At 36.1% G+C, this 20304-nt stretch overlaps 1 protein-coding gene across 1 annotated transcript; it reads right to left on the reverse strand.

Annotated features, from left to right (window-relative positions):
• Nucleotides 1–16124: 16124 nt before the first annotated feature.
• LOC127092477 (calcium-dependent protein kinase 8) lies at nt 16125–20067 on the reverse strand. Its single transcript, XM_051031357.1, has 8 exons — nt 19306–20067; nt 18593–18716; nt 18334–18477; nt 17973–18125; nt 17703–17818; nt 17414–17581; nt 16866–17096; nt 16125–16639 (listed from the first exon to the last, which is right to left on the reverse strand). The coding sequence occupies exons 1-8, from the start codon at nt 19810–19812 to the stop codon at nt 16484–16486; spliced, it is 1599 nt and encodes a 532-aa protein (XP_050887314.1). The 5' UTR covers nt 19813–20067; the 3' UTR covers nt 16125–16483.
• Nucleotides 20068–20304: the final 237 nt, after the last annotated feature.

Consider the following 20304-nt stretch of genomic DNA (forward strand, 5'->3'; position numbering starts at 1 on the left):
TTCTCTGCGCATCTTTGAAGGAGGACATGGGTTCCCCAACTCTCTTTTCCTAAGAAATAGATAGAGCTTGGAATGGAGTTCCAATCTCATCCTTAGCTTCTACATAAGAGAAAGACGACAAATGGCTTACCAGCAAAGCCTTCTCCCCACCGATAATAACCAGCTTACCATTCTTGACAAATTTCAGTTTCAGATGCAACGTTGAAGTAAAGTCACCTACCTCATGTATCCATGGCCTTCCTAACAAGCAACTATAGGCCGGGTGGATATCCATTACTTAGAAAGTAATCTGGAAATCACTCGGACATATCTTCACACGAAGGTCCACTTCACCAATCACAGTTTTGCGAGAACCATCAAATGCTTTGACGATCACGCCACTATATCTCATTGGAGCACCTTGATACAACAATCTTGACAGAGTTGACTTAGGGAGTACATTCAATGAAGAACCGGTGTCAACCAATACATTTGACAGAGCATCCTCCTTGCAGTTCATCGAAATATGCAATGCTAGATTGTGATTTCTACCTTCCTCAGGAAGTTCCTCATCACAGAAGCTCAAGTTGTTGCAGGAAGTGATGTTAGCCACAATATGATCGAACTGATCCACCGTAACATCATGCTCCACATAAGCTTGTTCTAATACTTTTTACAATGCTTCTATGTGCGCTTCAGAGTTCATGAGCAGAGACATCACTGAAATCTTGGAAGGAGTTTAGAGCAACTGCTCTACCACATTGAATTCACTTTTCTTAATCAAATGAAGCACCTCATCATCATCGTTAGGCTTCAAACCGCTGAATTCACCAGACTGACACTTTGGAGCACTAATTGGATCTACTGTAGGCACTTCCACCTTCTTACCGACTGAATAATCTTCCACATTCTTTGGGAACACCGGCCCAAAAACTCAACCGCTACAGGTCACCTTCGTAACATCAACAATGCTTACAACAGAACTAGTCATGGGCAAAGGAACCTCTTGACCATTCTCTAGCATGGTAGTATTGTACTGATACGAAACAACCTTATCGGATGCATACGGGACGGGGCTCGCTAACTGTATAACCAACGACGATACCGATCTATTGTTGACACCGTTATTGTTGTTGCTGTCAAATTGGATCACCATTCTCTTTGGCGTCTTGAATACTGGCACTATGACATTGACATCATCACCCAAGTGACGGGACGGAAGAATCTAGATCATACCCTCATCCATCAACCTTTGGATGTCTCTCTTCACAACCACACAACCTCGAGGATTAACACTGTAGAGTGCACAACCATCATGGTCATGCTCACAATCACTTACCAAAAAAATATCCTTGTGCATCCTCACCAAGGACCTTCTAATGAAACGGACATCATATATCTTGAATTCCCCGGTACAAGTGTCCACCATATTAACAGAAGAATTACCATGAGTAGGTAGTGGGTTAGCTTTGACATTCGGCACACGGTCCTCAAAGGACATCATCCCACTCTTAACCAATTTCTGGACTTCATACTTCAGGGGGTAGCAATTCTCAATATCATGACCAGGACCTCCTTGGTGAAAGGAACAACGAAGTTCCGGCTTGTACCACCATGGGAGTGGTTCTGGAATCTGCGAAGGATTTCTTGGTTGCAAAAGGTTCTTGAGAACCAATGATGGGTACAATTCAGAATAAGTCATAGGAATCGGGTCAAAAGAGACCTTCTTCCTCTCGAAATTTTGTAGTTGTTGATGATTGTTGGTGTTGTAGTTGTTTTTTCTTTGCGGTGGCTGTTGTTGACGTTGTTGTTGAACTGACATTGATTGATTGTTGGAAAATATTGGAATGACAGATGATACTTGATGATGGTGTTGACGGGGTTGTTGGCTTCTTCTGACATGAGGCCTCCTATGCCTCCCAACAGATACTGCATTGGTCTCATTTTCTTTCTTTCTGGCAAACCCATTATCGTACTTCTTGCTGGACAAAACCTCCTCTCTAGACAACCGTCATTCTCGGACACCTTCTTCTAATCTCATCCCCATGTTTACCATTTCGGTAAAATCACTGAGGGCACTGGAAATCATACGCCCGTAGTAAAATAAGCTCAAGGTCTTGAGGAAAATCTTGGTTATCTCCTTTTCTTCCAAAGGAGGGGTAATCTGAGCGGTAAGCTCTCTCCATCGTTGAGCATATTCTTTAAACGTATCTTTGTCTTTCTGAGACAATGACCTCAACTGGTCCCTATCCGACGTCATATCCATATTATATTTTTATTGCTTCACAAATGCTTCACCCAAATCATTTAATGTGCGCACACTCGCACTATCCAAACCCATGTACCACCTCAGAGCGGCACCAATCAGACTGTCTTGAAAATAATGGATCAGTAACTGATCATTATCAGTTTGTGTCGACATCTTTCTAGCATACATGACAAGATGAATGAGAGGACAAGTATTCCCCTTATACTTTTCAAAGTTAGGGACTTTGAACTTCATCGGGATCTTAACATTAGGAACCAAGCAAAGTTCCGCAGCACTTTTACCAAACAAATCTTTTCCCCTCAAGGTCTTCAATTCCTTTCGTAGCTCAAGGAATTGGTCTTTCATTTCATCCATCTTCTCATAAACATCAAGGCCCTCAGACGACTCAAAATGATAGATGGTGTCCTCAACACAGGGTAAAGTGTGAACAATCGGTGGTGGCACAGACATGACCGGGCTAGATGTCGTCATTGAAGCAAAAGTAGGCGCAAAATCTTCAGGTACAAAGTTAGGCGGCATTCCCCATGGGAATCTGACAGGCACGGCAGGAGCGAAATAAGCAGCAGTAGCAGGAATGGTAGAGGTGGGAACTTCGGAAATGATAGTCCTCTAAGGAGGAGGAACTACAGGCGTTGGAGACGATTGACTCTGAGCACCTAACACTAACTCCATCATGGCAATCAGGTGGGCGATCTAGTCATTCAAGTCTCTGTTCTCTTGCTCTAGATGTCCCATTATTCTTGAGTGATTGGCACGGATATTATATCGATGAGTCAGCTTGGCTGAAGCACAGAAGAAGAACCAATAAGACATTTGGCGAAAGAGAAACTTGTATGCAAATGATGCATGAAATGCAATGCTTGATTGCTTTTATTTTCAAGGAACTTACTGTTTTATTTGCAAACATATATATAATAACAATTGCACAATTTGATTGACCATAAAAATCTCTTTTATTTATATAATTGGAAGGATTACACTTACAATTTCAGAAACCAAAATACAAAATACAAGAGAAAAGGAAACTAGTCATCCTAAGGATCCCTAACAAAAACGTCAGAAGATCGGGGCGCAGGCGCGTACTTCCTTCGAATGTGTCAAATCTCAGACTCAAAAGAAGTCTTCATCCGAGTCTTCTCCAGGACAAGCTGATCAACAATCTTCTTCCAAGCAACAGAAGGCTGAGGCATACTAGAGGAAGATGAAACCTCTGGTTCTCTCGGTCTCTTCATAACTCGGTCTTCAAGAAGCTCGATAAGTGCATTTTTGTCCTTAGACTCAAGTTGTAACTCCTCATGCTTTCGGCTTAAAGCATGGAATCTCTCTTCCCATATATCCCTCTCTTGCTTCATCTTGGCGAGTGCGTCTTCCAACTCCTCTATATCTTGGTTAGGGAGAGTTGATGGCTCAACCACAACCATAGACATAGGTCTCTCACAAGCATAAGGCATCTTCAATTCCAAATCTCTCTTCTTTACCCAAAGAGTGTAAGCTTCCAAAGCTACACAGTTGCACGGGCCAAACTCGGATCTTCCTTTCCTATGCACATTATGCCAAGCATGCATAATCTTCTGCTTCAAATGTTGGGTATCTTTACCCTCTTGATAGAAAAGACCTTATAACAAAGTGTTATTAGGTTTGTCTCTCAAGGAGAACCCAAGTTGACGACGAGCCAAAGCATGGTTGTAATTAATTCCTCCTTGTGTACCAATGAGGGGCACGTTAGAGAATTTACCACAACAAACAATAATCTCCAAGCTACACAATGAAGAATCATACCAAACTACCTCATCATTAGTGAGAGACATAAGTCTCTGAGACCATCGTAGACATTGTTTGTTCTCCACAAAAGCAGACGTCTGAGGAAAGTGTGAAATAAACCACTTGTACAAAAGAGGGACACATCACACAATAGTTCCACCACCTTTAGAATTCCTTAGATGCAAAGAGAAATACATATCACCCAACAGTAGGCACAAGATTCCCAATCAAGAAAGATCTAATGGCGTTAACATCAACAAAACCGTCAATGTTAGGGAACAAAGCCAAACCATAGATGAGTAACACAAAGTTGGATTCAAAAGCATCCACACTACCGGCTTGAGCAAAGGCAGTAGCTTCCTTGATGAGGAACTCATAAGTCAATCCCAACAACCCTCATATCTTCACCCAATGAGCCTCAATCTCAGACTTCTTTAGATGAAGAGCTCCATCTATGATATGAGATATGGGAATCTCTTCCAATCCACTAAAAGGCACTTTGCTAGAAAAAGGTATTCCCAAGAGATGGGCATACTCCTCCAACGTAGGCACTAGCTGATAATTAGGAAAACTGAAGCAATGGTAGAGAGGATCATAAAACTGAACCAACACACTCAGAAGTCCTTCAACCACATCAGCAAACAAGACAGACAGAAGCTTCCCATGACGTTGTTTGAAGTCCAAGGGATCTAATACAAAAGATGATAGCTTCCTTAACTCTTTCAAAACTGGACATCTGAAATTGTACTTCTTAGTGTTCCTTCGTCCACAATCCATGGTCTGAAAATATTTGCAAACAAGACCTCAGTTCCTTGAAATTATTTTTTGTGTGATGAATGTTATGATACGCATGAATGCATGAGCAATCACAAATAAGGGATCACACACAAGGAAAACAAACAAAGATTAAGGGATGAATCAACTCATTGTCAAGATCAATCATCCATTTTGGTGGATTATGGTTTTCACCTTATCAACACCCAAGTTCCATTGATATTGAGAAGACTTGATCGGATCAACCAAGAATCAAGGGTTTATTGTGAGTCACGAGCATGGAGTCTGGGTAAGGACCATCCCAAAGGAGTGTACTAAGGATAAAAACTTGTAGATTATGTTCTAAAAAGTTCCCAGAGTCTTAATTCCATCTATCGGATATTACAAGTTAGGATGACTGACTCATCAACCCATAATATTCTCAAGAGAAACTCGTCTGAGTGTAGTATCGCGTAACAACTATTATCAAGTCTACACCTGAATAGTCTTCTCACTACGTCCTAAAATAGGCCAAGAGGGGTTAAATGTTCTACGGTCCTCAGCTTCTCATACCCCAAATCAGAGATAGTAATGCCTAACCACAAATAACGTGTGTGACATTCATAACTCCAAAAGGGTCTCCACTGAGTAGGTGGGTCTCAAGCCAACTTGTTAAGGACTACTCCACACAAGTCCAACATGACTATACCATCCTCATATCTTAATTGCACTCAAGTTCGGGTTAGAACTTATCTCACCACTCAGAGATCACCAAGCACAAAAACCAGATTATATCACACAAATAAATATGCATACATCAAATATACAATTATATACACACAAAAAAGTAGGCTAAACCCACTGGAGACTACTCCCCAACAGAGTCTCCCCTTAATTTCTGTAGCGGTAAATTCATGACCATCAAGCTGTGGATAAGCTAGACGTCAATTAAACTAGAGTCGCCACTGCGCTTTTATTGTTTCCAAGGGAAAAGGGAAAACTACAAACACAATCCAAAGATAAGAAGTTTTCAAATCAAAACTAATAAAATGCCATAGATTACAGGTAAGGGGGTTCGTTACACAGAGGGAAAGTGTTAGCACCCAAAGTATCCTGGGTACTCCTAGGGAGCCCTTTTTTGTGTGCATATATATTTTTGTACAAATGATGTTTGCAATAAGTAGAGTGTGGGATGAGAAAAGAATTCATTAATTATACTTTTGTGTTTGACAAAATCTTCGAATTTGTTCCTACGTACCAATATAAAATGAGGGATCAAAACCTCGTAGTTCGTGGTAACAATTTCAAAGTGGATGCATTGCTTTTAACAAAAATTTAAGTTTTAACAAAGGCACAAAAGGCCTAAAATGTTTTGAATGAGTGTTAGTTCTTTTTGTATTTTGAAATTTTAAGTCAAGTATAGTTAAGTTCATTTACAAATTTGATTAAGAAAAGAGTTTAAAAAAATTCAATGGCATAAGGCCAAAGTTTCTAATTTGCAATATGGTCTAAGTTTAGAAATCACAAACAAAGAAGATTTTAAAAGAGGAGAGAGATTTGAAATTAAAGAAGTGGGGAAGAGATGAATAGACTAATCCTAAGCAAAAATTTAAAAGTTAAGAGTTGAAAAGATATGACCAATGGGCTGCAATCCAATAGACAAGAATGTCATATAGAAACCCAAATTTTCCTTGGACTTTGGAATTAAGCAATATCAATACACAAATAGAAAGATGAAGAGCAAGGCATCGAATAAAGATAGCCACATCCAAGCTTAGTAACTCCATGATCTTATTCATAATCTTCCATGTATCAGATGAATTCAAAGATCGGCACTAGGCACAGGTGTAAGACCCCAATTTTGACCCTAAGATCCCTCATGTAATTCCATCATAAGCATTAGCATTGGGATCATACCTTGGCATCCTCCTTACCCCTTTTCATTGGGTTTGTTTTGGGAGAGATCACCAAGCACTTTGTGATTATATCATACTTGTATTTTATCATTTCACTAACCAAAATACCAAAAATATGTCTTTGTATTTGCCTAACTCTTTTGTAGGTAGGGCATGATCTCATTGATTCATCAAGATCACATCTAGGGTTTGAGACCCTCATGAACAAAGAGCACAACCAAGAATTGATTCAAGAATGTTTATGAGCATCATATATGAGTCCTAATGTTCTCTACATGTTATATTGATCAAGTTTGCTTCAAATGTTTGAGGGTGATTTGCCTTGGAAACCCTAGTTTGACTGGGTATCTTGAGTAACTTCTCCAACAAGCTATCTCACCAATTGATCAAATTTCTCAAAGGACACTTCAAAATTCATCATCATATGCATATATGATCTACCATGAGCCAAGAAAGTCAAAATAATTGAAGATTAGCAAGTTGGTTGATGGTGGTTGGCCAAATCAATTCATCTAATCAAATCTGGGTCTCCCTAGACCCTATCTCCTACAATTTTCACCATATGAATATTATTACAAGAGAGAACTTACTCTAAGTTACATTCCAAACAACTTTCATGTTGAGACCTAGAGCTAGTTTTTCTTGGAAAATCATTTTTTATGTTGAAACATTATAGGTCATTTTGTCTAAACCCTAATTTGAAAGTCAACTTCCCAAAGCCATAACTTGCTCAATTTTTATGATATGGAAGATTTCTAAGTTGCAAAATCAAATTCAATGTGTCTAATTCAACTTTGATGTTTGGAGTGGGAGCTAATTCAACTTTTATGAGCATGTGATATGAGGCTACATTATAGGTCACTTTTGACCTATACCATTGATCAAGTGATTTTTCCAAACTTCAAAAATGCATAACTATATCATTTCAAATCCAAATTACATGAAATGGGTAACCATTTTTAAGGTATTTGAGAGAGATACAACTTTGATGAAGACACGTTTCTCATTTGAAGCTCCCATAAAAAGTTAAGCAAGGTGGAATATTGAGACATATGGCTTGACACTTAGAAAAAAATTGATATGTCAAAAATTTCCAAAATTCCACCTCGAATTTCTCCAAATTCCAAGCTCCAAATGAAAAAGTGTTGAACATGAAAGTTGTTCCTCTTGATCTCACCTTTCCAAAGAGCTCAAATTAATTCATTTTGGACATGAAATGCATAGGTTGCGCATGGCTTAAACATGATGATATCACTTGGCAAGGATCAAGCTTCAAACATCAATGTACGTTTGCCTTGCTATCCAAGCTTACTTCAGAACATCTATTATGCATTTTTGGACCTCAAGCAATCATTTGATGGGCCTATGCGCGCCCATGCACCATGGCATCATCATTTGCCAAAATTGGAAAGTGAAAGTGAGTGTGCAATTATCAACCATTTCAGCTATAAATAGAGTTTCAATTGCTCAGAATTTGATACACATTGGCGCCAACTTTGATCCCCCACTTTAGACCCTCATTTCTCAAAGGATAAGCCTGATAAATTCTTTTGAATTTGAGCTTGAATCTCCACTGTTTTGGAATTTAATTCTCCAGGAATCCATTGCTTTCTAACCATTCAATCCTTCTCCTGCAAGCAAGTGGAGTGAGTCCAAGCACAAGCAAGATCAAGATCCATCGAATTCAGACCTTCATTGAAGGTATTTTCCAGAAATTTTAAACTCTTCGATCCTCTCAAATTCTTGATCAATTCTATTGATTCTTTGATTGTCTGAAGTCCTACCAATATAGGCAAGAAGATTGAGTTGCTTTGAGGTCAAATCAAAGCAACTCAGTTCATGTACCTCAAATTTCAACTCCACATATCTCTCAATATATTTGGACTTGGAGTGAATGGAGGTCATATTCGAGCTCAGTGCCATTTTTTCTTCAAGATCATGTCCTTGTTTTTCTTTTTGGTGATGGTTCATGTTGACCAGTCCGATGAGGTCCACCAGAGAAGATGACCGGAGCTCTGGCTCCGGCGATGACTTGGCAAGGATGAGAACCATAGGATCCATATGTTTTATTTTAATCTCATGCATTGGTTTTAAATACCACATTTTCCACACACTGACTAAGGAACACAGTGGAATGCGTGTTAGGGACCATCAGATCTGCCACCTCAATTAATGAGGGAGATCTGATGGTCCACGTATTTTTTATTTTCTGAATTTTTGTTTTATTTGCATTTTCTTCAATAATTCATATTAAATTCAATATTGATCCAAAAAATATGGGACTTTCACCTATGACATCTCAAAGTCCTAATGCTAGTTGATTGAAAAATTGACATGAGTATGGATGAGATTAGGCCACACCTTTTGCATATTTTTTGTGTATGGTATGTTTCATGAGCATAGTACATAATGCTATGTCTCCAATATGCATTAACACCAAAATTCTATTGCCCGGCCTCAAATAGTTGTGACTTCTACATAAGTCCAATTACGATGACTTAACATAGCGCTAAATTTGTGACATAAAAGGCATAAGCATTCTAGTTAGTGAGATTGTAAGTCTTCCCTCTTTCATGGTATTGTGTGGAAACTTGGCCTTCTTTCCTTCCTTTGGAAGATGTTTTGGTTCAAGGATCCATGCTTGTGATAAGTGGGTTGAGTGTTCTCCAAAGAATGTCTTGAAATAAAAAGCAAAACAAAACTAACTTCTAACTTACTAACTATTAACTTTTAATTTCAAGCTTTTACTTTGATGCAATTTACTTTTAGCACTCTATTTCATTTGCCACTGTTCATATCATTCTAATTGTTTATGTTAATGCAATTTTCACTTTGTCCATTTGGACCATATTGTGTGATATATTTTGTTTTGTCTATACTTTGTTTGTGTGGTCTTTGACCATTAATGCACATAATAATAACAAAAACCCTAAAAAACTTTTGAGTGGACTGTTGGCTTGATCTTAGATAAATGGACTTAGAATCTAGGCAACCTCCCTATGCTAATGGACTTGGCCAATGTCAACTTGTTGAAGAACCAAGTGCTTGCAATTTGAACTTCATCTGATACATCTTTGAAGACCTCTCTAAATTCATCTGTAACATGATCATTGTGAAGTTGTTATTTTGAACCTGTGACTTATGGAATTCATCTGTTACATGGGCTATTTTGAAGAAGATCATGGAATGGATAAGCTTGGATGAGGCCATCTTTATTTGATGCCTTACTCTTCAAGATAAAAGATTGTGCATTTGTGTGTTGTTTGATTCTAAAAGTCCAAGGAAATTCTGGGTTTCTGTTGACATACTTGTCTATTGGATTGCTACCCATTTGGTCAGATCTTTTCAACTCTAAACTTTTAATTTTTGTGCATAGGGTAGTCTCTTCATATTCTCCCCATTTCTTTAATTTCAAAATCTCTCCCTCCACTTTTAAAAATCTTCTTTGTGTGAACTACTTTTGTTCTAACTTTGACCACTTTTGCAAAAAAGGATAGAAACTTTGGCCTTATGCCATTGCATTTTCAAACTTCTTTTCTTAAATCAAACATGTAAATAAACTTAACTACACTTAACTTAAACTTTCAAAAAGCCAAAAAATAACTAACACATTCAAACCATTTTTAGGCCTTTGTGCCTTTCACACTTAAATTTTGTTAAAATCAATGCATCCACTTTGAAATTTATATCACGAACTACGAGGTTTTGATCCCTCATTTTTATGTTGGTATGTAGGCACAAGTTCGAAGGTCTTGTCAAACACAAAAATATAATCAATGAATTCTTTTCTCATCCCCTCATTCTATTTGTTTGTAAACATCAGTTTGTACAAAATACATATGCACACAAAAAGGGCTCCCTAGGAGTACCTAAGACACTTTGGGTGCTAACACCTTCCCTCTGTGTAACCAACCCCCTTACATGTGATCTCTGACTTTTATTAGTTTTTATTTGAAAACTTCTTACTTTTTGGGTTTTGTTCGTACTTTCCCCTTTCCCCTTGGAAACAATAAAAGCGCGGTGGCGACTCTTGTTAATTGATCTCTAGCTTGTCAATAGCTTGATGATCATGAATTTCCCGCTACAACAGGTTCAAAGTAATAGCTTCAATAAGACCATGTAGCAGATGAACTCAAATGGGATCACAATACTTACTTCAGATGAAGTTTCAATTCACAAGCACTTGGTTTCATGAAAGTTGGCATTGGCCAATTCCTTTTGCATAGGGAGTGTTGCCTAATTCTAAGTCCAATGTCTCAGATCAAATCCAACAGTCCACAAAAATGTCTTTTAGGGTTTTTGTTGTTATTATGTACATTAAGGTCAAAAGACCATAAAAACAAACAAGTATATACAATCACAATATAATCACAAAATGAGGCTCAAATGAGCAAAATGAAAATGGCATTAAAGTAAACAAGTTGAATGGTATGAATAATGGCAAATGAATAAAGACTTAAAATTAAAGTGCATAAGAATAAATGACTTGGAATTAAATGTTAGTTGTTAGTTGATTAGAAGTTAGTATTACTTTTGCTTTTGTTTAAGTCATTCTTTGGAGAACACTCAACCCACTATTCACAAGCATGGATCCTTGAACCAAGACATCTTCCAAAGGAAGGAAAAAAGGCCAAGTTTACACACAATACCATGAAAGAGGGGAGACTTACAATCTCACTTACTAGAATGTTATGCCTTTTGTGTCAACAATTTAGCGCTATGTTAAGCAGTCGTAATTGGACTTATGTAGAAGTCACAACTATTTGAGCCCGGGTAATAGAAATTTTGGTGTTAATGCATGTTAGAGACATAGTATAATGAACTATGCTCCTAAAACATACCACGCACAAAAAGAATATGCAAAAGAGGTGGACCTAATCTCATCCATACTTATGTTGATTTTGTAATCAACTAGTATTAGGATATAGAGATATCAAAGGTCCATGACATGAATGAATAGAGAAGGAGATTGAGATGAAGAGGGAGGGGGAATGGAATCAACACAAATTGGTCAAAGGAGGACTCTTATCAAATTAAAATCATTCATTCATTTTGGAAGATGAAATGTATATTTCATCAATCCCCTAAATCCAATGATTTTAACTCAACAAAGTCAAATCAACCTTGACCAATGCCCAACAACACAAGTCCAAATCAACAAGTCAATTTTAGAAGCTCAACACGGTTTATTTTACATTTAAACAATTAAAATCAATTAAAATATGCATTAAATTAAATTATGGTTTATCAAAATCCTAAAACCTCATCAAAACACCAAAGAAATGGCCATTTGATTTATCATAGGTCAAACAAGGTCAAAGGACCTTGGAGAAAAAATTTCATAGTTTTTGGAAACTTAAAAGTATTTTTAAACAATTAAAAATATTCACAAAATCAATTAAACCATGAAAAATATTAATAATGATACAAAAAATAACTTTAATTCAAAAAATGAAAGAGGAATTTATTTAAATTTTTTTGGTGAAACTCTCATATTTTTTGGATCAATATTTAAATTAATATGAATTAATGAAAATAAACCAAATAAAATGAAAATTAGAAAATAAGAAAAAACGTGGACCACTTGATCTCCCTCATTAATTGAGGTGGCAGATCAAGTGGCCGCTAGCGCACGTTCCACAATAGTCACTAGTCAAAGCGTTGTACCGATGGTATGCAAAACCAACACACGAGATTATAACATTTCAAATGGATCATGTGGTTCTGATGAGCGCCAACGCATCACCGGAGCCAAAGCTCCGGTCTCCTTCTCCGATGAGCTTCACCGGACTGGTTCACTCACAACCATCACCAAAATTAAAAATAAGGACATGAATTTAAAGTAAAAATGCTCAGGAGCTCGAATCTGGCCTCAATTTATCCTAACTCCAAGTATATTGAAAGATACAAGGAGTTGAAATTTGAGGTGCACGATCTGAGTTGCTTCGATTTGACCTCAAAGCAACTCAATCATGTTGCCTACATTGGTAGGACTTCAGACAACCAAAGATCTAAGAGAATTGTGGAGAATTGAGTGAGAATCAAAGAGATGAAAAATTCTGGAAAATACCTTTAATGCAGGTCTGTGATCGATTGATTTTGCTCTTGCTTGCTCTTAATCTTGCCAAGGACACTTGATAGAGTGGAATTTAATGGACAAAATGCTCAGGATCCTTGGAGATTTGAATCTCAAAACAGAGATTCAAACTCAATTTCCCATGGAAATTATCAAGATTATCCTTTGAAATGAGAGGGTTTGGAGGTTTGGAATCAAAGCTGGCGCGCAGGGTCCTCAATTCTGATGGCAATGGGATCTATTTATAGCCAAATGGATTGATATTTGCACACTTGAAATGAAATCCAAAAATAGCAATGTACATTGCATGGGTGCATGGGCGTGTAACAGGCCCACGTAATCACTTCTTCTGATCCATAATTGAGTACAAGCATTGCTGAGATCATGTTGGAATGTTATGCATTGGTGTATGGAATGTTCAAGTTCAATTTGTGCCAAATGATCACTCATGTTCAAACCATGCGCAACCAATTCAAATCTTGTCCAAAATGGATGAAATTGGACTTTTTGGAAAGCTTAGATCAAGAGGAACAACTTTTATATTGAAAACTTTTTCATTTGAAGATTGGATCATGATGAATTTTGAGGTGTAAGTTGGGAAAATCAAACATGTCAAAAAAAAATCTAAGTGTCAAGCCACATGTTCACTTATTCCACCTTGGCCAACTTTTTATGTGAGCTTCAAATGAGAAATGTTCCTTCATCAAAGTTATATCTCTCTCAAAGTAATTAAAAATAGTCACAAATTTGACCTTATTTGGATTTAATATGAAGGATTTATGCATTTTTGAAGTTGAGGAAAATCACTTGTTCAATGACATTGGTCCAAAATGACCTATAATGTATCCTCATATCACATGCACATAAAATTTGAATTTGTTCTTCCTCCAAACATAAAAGTTGAAGTAGACATCTTGAATTTGATTGTGCAACTTGTAAATCTTTCATCTCAAAAAAAATGAGCAAGTTATGGTCTTGGGAAGTTGACCTCCAAATTAGGGTTTAGAGAAAATGACCTATAATCTTTCACCATAAAAAATGACTTTCCAAGAAAAACTAGTTCTAGACCTCAATATTAAAGTTGCTTAGAATATCGTTTAGAGTAACGTTTCTCTTGGAATCATTTTCATAAGACAAAAATTGTAGGAGATAGGGTCTAGGGAACCCCAGTTTTGATTAGATGAATTCCTCTGGTCAACCACCATCAACCAACTTACTAACTTGCAATTATCTTGACTTTTGGGACTCATAGGAGATCATATATTCATAAGATGATGGAATTTTAAGCATCCCTTGAAATATTTGATCAATTGGTGAAGAAGCTTGTTGAAGAAGTTACACAAGATATCTAGATGAATTAGGGTTTCCAAGGCAAACCAACTCCAAACTCTTGATGATTTCTTGATCAAAATAATATGTGAAGACCATGGGGATTCATATATGATGATTAGAGCCATAGTAAACCATTTTTTGATTGAGCTCCTTGCCTTGAGGGTCTTAAACCCTAGATGTGAGCTTGATAGATCAAAGGTGAGCACATGCCCTACCTACAAAAGAGTTAGTTTATATAAAGACATATTTTTGGTATTTTGGTTAGTAAATATGATAAAATACAAGGTATGATACAATCAAATGTGCTTGGTGATCTCTCCCAATGCTAACCCAATGAATGAGGGGTAAGGAGGATGCCAAGGTGTGACCCAATGCTAATGCATATGATGAGATAGCATGAGGGATCTTAGGATCAAAATTGGGGTCTTACACATCCATTTATTTTATAAAAGAAACTAGAAAGTTGTCTTTCTCATATAATTCTTAATGAGCTAATTGCTTGAGAAAAACAATGATTTAAGCATGAGGGAACTTGATAAGTTGTATTTTTATTGCTTTGTTTAATTTTATCATTTTATCTGACTTTTGTTTCATTTTGTTATATTTTACTTTCGTTTCTTTATAATCTTTATATTCCAGGAGTTTTGAGAGAAGTGAAGGTTCAAAGTCATGCACAAGTGGAAAAGAAGTTAAGCCATGATAATTTCAGAAGATGTCGGGAATTCTGAGTAAGAGCGAGACAATTTTGACGCGATACATAGGAGATTACAACCATAATGACTCCAAGAACATTTCTTTCTATTTTAGAAAAAAATGGCACAAAGAAGTTGCATTTACGGTCATCCCGTAATATGCATTACGTCTGTAATGCCTCCAATGACGGTTGAAATTTTGAAATTATGTTTTTTCATTTCTTCTCTTTTTGGCTTTCTGTCTATTACACATAAAATAGACCAGACCGACTAATAGAGACCTACAACTAACCTACACAGGCTCAGAACAGATCATATTTTTGTTTAAATAGAAAAGACATAGTTTTTTTATAAGTTTATTTAACTAAAAAGACTAGACCTCGGGACATAAAAAAACCTTTTACACTTATCAGGTCAGTCTATTTAAATAAATATGAATAATTTTTTTATTATTACATAAATAAAACTTGGTTATTTTGGAGAACTTATGAAAATAAGATGAAAACACCATGTGAACAGTGTTATAAATTGTTTTCATAAGTTCTTTTAAGTAAATAGTCCCCAAAACTTATGTTAATATGTAAGTTAAAATAAATCAATGTAAACAAATTTTTATTCTCATTGATCTTTTAATTTGTTAGTCTATTTAAACATTATTTAAATTACTTATTTACATATATCTAAAATAAATAGGTTTTTTTATGTAGGCTAATATGTTAATCAGACCTTCGAAAAGGTCAGACTTAGATATAAAAATAAACATAAGACAACTAATTTTTTAAACAAGTTAGACTTAGGTTTGGAAAAGCCTAACTCTCCTCGCCCTATTTCCATCCCTAATTACACTTTTGATAAATTATGGGCTACAAGCGAATTATTCTCCATCTTAATAGGTTAGAGGCTATTTAATCAATATAATCACTATAATCATTGGTTATGGCCTACATACTCATTTATAAATTTTTAAACCAATAGAAAATTATCTTAAATCAAATTTTCATTGTTGATGTACGCTTGCCGTCTATCACACACACTAAATTAGAAGCAAACGTTTTTAATCATCTGCCCTATATAAACTCTGTCACACTTTGTAACATATATATTCTCACTCACTCTCTCTTGCAACTACTTCTCTAACCAATCTCTTACAAAAGTTTCATTCATAAATGCAGTACAACCTGTATTCCAAAAGTCATATAATTTTTTATTTCATTTCAAATGGCTAAAAATGCCATCCCTATCTACATGTGTGCATTTTACACAACAGAAGTATAAAAATTAGGCTAAAAGTGTTCAATGATTAGTCATTGTACCGGTGAATATTTGAAATATTTATAGAAACTCAATTTGATTACTTGTCCAATCCTCCCATCCTTGCATTTTCTTAAAAGATAGCCTTAACAAACCAAAAGAGTGGAAAAAAGAAACTGCAAATCACACAGACATCTCTGCTTAGTTGGCACCAAAAAGGATGTGTATCGTTGCTTCTATGCAACAAACTGAGTTAGGGGTTCCAACAACAGCTACCCAAAATGCACTCCAACCTATATCCTATATCAACCCCAAAAATTGGGGCGCCAGGTCTCCAAATCATTTAAGAATAATAAGATATAAAAGAATTATAACGAAGGAAAATAGAAAATGATGACGGCTTCTTTTTTATAATATTTGTCTTTCAAGAGCTAAAATTAGCCATTTTCTAAAGTCATCTAGCCTCATCGCTCAATTTTATTGACCCCTCCTTCATCAGTTTCAGACTTAGACTGTTAAACCTCTCTCGCGAATACTGCCTTGATGCTTTTCTCCAATCTGTTCCAGCCTTCATCATTGCAGCAAATTCCTCGTAACTTATTTTTCCATCCTACAATTTCATGAAGAAATATATCAGAGTGGTTCCAATTTCCAAATATAGACAAGTGAATTTATTTTTAAGTTACAATTATGATCAAGAATAATTCATATAGACAAATTTAAACATCTCCATACATAGGTGGTGGTGTTTCAAAGATGCAGAATGTTACCAAGTGGAAAATAAAGCACAAACAAGCATTCATTGAAAATTCTGACCAAAGGTGAAATATGCTAACCTTGTCTGTGTCCACATCATGCATAATTGCATTTATGACTTCTTCACTGTTTTTGTCAATCTCATCATCTAAGGCACTACGTAACTCCACGAGTTCAATATACCCAGATTCATTTTTATCAAAAAATTGGAATGCTCTGTGGAGGTGTTCATCATGGGATATCTTTCTCAGATGAATAGAAATGGCTACAAACTCTCCATAATCTAGGTAACCATCTTTGTCTACATCCCCCTGTAAAAGCAGCTCTCAAAGATTAGAAGTTGAAGAGACATCTCTTAGAGGATATGTAAACAGGCAAAAGAAATGTGAGAATTAATCTTATGACAAATTATTAGCTCAAACATATAAATTGTTTTCAGCTTATGAGAACAGTTTATGACACAGTCCATAAATTGTTTTTAGCTTATTCTCATAGGCTCCGGAGGATAGCTTATATTATAGCGAATATAAACACAGTTTGACTTTATTGCTATAAAATTGCTTACACATGAGCACTTATATGATAAGTGCTTATGCTATAAACAGTTAATTAAAGGGAATACACTCACAGCTTCCATTAGTATTTGGACATCTCCATCAGGAATTTGGTGGCCTAGCTTTTGCAACCCTACTCGAAGCTCATCAACATTAATTTTTCCATTATTTTCTGTGTCCATCACATGGAATCCCTCTTTAATTCCAGCAACTTCTTCTACAGACAAATGATCTGCAATCACCTGCTCACATAAAAGTCCAATAAAACAAAATCAAAAAATTACCAAAATAGTAGGGTCATAAATGGAAAAATATTTTAGAAATCATTCCCCATGAGATATTCATGTATTAATGAAACATTACCCTCAATGCTGTTTTCTTAAGTTTGTTCATTACGGAAAATTGCATCAGCCTTGCTCTAACAGTTTCCCCTAATGAAACATCAGGAGCTGTCTTTGCATTCTGCAACCATGGATGATCTGCATTTAGTTAACCGCCAATGTTAGCATTCCCACATTCTAATTTCTCAACTTTTGGTAGACAAAAATGTTCATACGCTAAGCAGAAAATATTCCATACAATTCTGTTTTACATTACCTACCTAAGCATTCAATTATATAAACTGTATATTACCTAACACTTCCTGTGCAGTAAGCCGGCGCTTAGGATCAGGATCAAGCATCTTCTTAACAAGGTCTTTTGCATTATCAGAAACCTTTGGCCATGGCTCCCTTTTGAAGTCAAGAACTGACCGTATAATTGCTTGAGCAACTCCCTGCTCCGTTTCTGCATTTTAAGAAATAGAAGATTTAAAAAATCAAATTTATAACGCATAAGAAAGATCATGGTAAATTATTTTCTGACAAGACCCTTCCAAATAGTTATAGTAACAAAAAAATCATGCGAGTCCCACAGTGACCAACATGTATATTTTGGGCTATTTAAGATTTCTGAATCACAAAGGCCAAATACAGCATTGAAAAGACAAACGAACCTGCCCAAAACGGAGGGACACCACAAAGTAAGATGTAAAGAATTACTCCAGCACTCCAGATATCAACTTCGGGGCCATAATTTCTTTTCAACACTTCAGGAGCCATATAGTATGGACTTCCAACTATCTCATTAAATCTTTCACCTGCAGAGAACGCGACAAACTTCAGTTAACTGTACATGAATAGCGGGACCAAAATATGAAGATCAAGCTTCAAGCAACAACATCAACTGATTCTATAACTAGTAAAAAGCATTACCTGGTTTAAAGAAAATTGACAAACCAAAGTCAATAGCCTTCAAAGGCGATGTTTCCTTTTTGTCAGCAAATAAAAAGTTCTCGGGTTTAAGATCCCTGTGCATCACACCATGTTTGTGGCACATCTAAAACACAACAAAATACATAATAATCAACACTATATCCCACATTTACCATAAATAAACAGAGATGAAAATCACAAGTGCAGCAAATTATCTGTTAGCTTCAAATTATGGTCATTTTCTAAAGTTGAAGTTTGTTCCAAATTACTCCCTTTATTTCAAAAGGACTAAAAAAGGTCCAAAAGTTTTTTCAATTCCAAAACAAATATAAAATAAAACTGACAAATTTTTTTATTAAAAATAAATTGTCACAAATTCGACGTCCACATTTATTTGTCGTTGGCAAGATTGAACCATTAAAATTTTAAATTAAATTAGTTAATATAAATTTAGACAGTACGATCTCGATCCAACAAGGAAAAAATTCCAAATAAGTGAATGTGACAGCATTGAATTTGGATTTGATTTCTTGTGAAGACCTTTTGAGTTTTCAGAAGTTGCAATTATTTCATCATTTTAGAAAAATAAGAAAGTAATTAATAACATCCTTGTTATATAGTAATGTATAAAAATAAATAAATAAATAAATAAATAATAATTATAATAATAAAGCTGGAAAAATAAACATAAAAGAGAGAGACGTGATGATGACCTGAACAACTTGGACGGCGGTTCTAACGACGGAAGCAGCGGCGCGTTCGGTATAATGACCTCTAGCAACGATGCGATCGAAAAGTTCACCACCTTCACAAAGTTCCATAACAAGATGAACGTCATCGTCATCTTCATACGTATCCTTCAACGTAACGATGTTAGGGTGTTTAGGTAAATGCCTCATGATATCAACTTCTCTTCTCACATCTTCAATATCAATCGCTGTTCGAAGCTTATTCTTCGAAATCGATTTGCACGCCAATTCCTGTCCCGTTTTTCTATCTTTGCACAGATACGTTATACCGAATTCTCCTCTCCCTAGTTCCCTCCCCAATTCGTAACTAAGCCCAATCTCTCGGCCCGTGGGCTCTTTTAACACCTCCAGTTTGGTATTATTCTTGTTGTTTTTCTTCGTCTTCGTCTTCGTCTTTCCATCTTTCTCGGGCTTTTCCTTTGTTTTTTGTTTCCGGTTCTTGACATTTGGAATTGTACAGCAGTTTCCCATTGTTTAGAGATCTATTCAAGATCTATTGTTTGTGGAATTAAATTGTTAATTTGATAAAAGGTGGTGAAGGAGATATTACCATATAAGGAAGGTTTTCGGGAGAGAAATAAAAGAGAATGTGAAAGGAAGGAGATGGTCAAAGACGATGAGCTGACGACATGTCCATGGTCCCCTTCCTTCTTTCTCTTCCGCTTTCTTTCTCTCTCTTTTGATTTTTCTCTTTCTCTAGAATTATAAATAAAAGCTAAACTCAATCTCTTGATTTGTTAATTTACTAAATTTGTCTTCATTAATGACCTTTCTCGTTAAAACAATGTCACACTTTTTAAATGTTTTACTCTTTTTTTTTTATTTATATTTTTGGCAAATTGTAATCACCTTACCTTACCATACCTGTATGGGGTAATTATGTTTGTGGTTAATGAGTTATTAGATGGGATGCTTCCGTTGACTGCCATCATTTCCTTTCTGTAAATTCGGTAATGCCGTTTA

This window comes from Lathyrus oleraceus, chromosome 6 (assembly GCF_024323335.1).
Source record: "Lathyrus oleraceus cultivar Zhongwan6 chromosome 6, CAAS_Psat_ZW6_1.0, whole genome shotgun sequence".
Lineage (NCBI taxonomy): Eukaryota > Viridiplantae > Streptophyta > Magnoliopsida > Fabales > Fabaceae > Lathyrus > Lathyrus oleraceus.

What these genes read in the sequence shown, in the direction of transcription:
- LOC127092477 (XM_051031357.1), bottom strand. Translation starts at nt 19,812, where the DNA reads ATGGGAAACTGCTGTACAATTCCAAATGTCAAGAACCGGAAACAAAAA. An exon ending in CCGCCGTCCAAGTTGTTCAG is followed by an intron (nt 18,717 to 19,305) that starts GTCATCATCACG and finishes GTTGTGTTTTAG; the next exon opens with ATGTGCCACAAACATGGTGT. An exon ending in TCCAAATACTAATGGAAGCT is followed by an intron (nt 17,097 to 17,413) that starts GTGAGTGTATTC and finishes CTGCTTTTACAG; the next exon opens with GGGGATGTAGACAAAGATGG.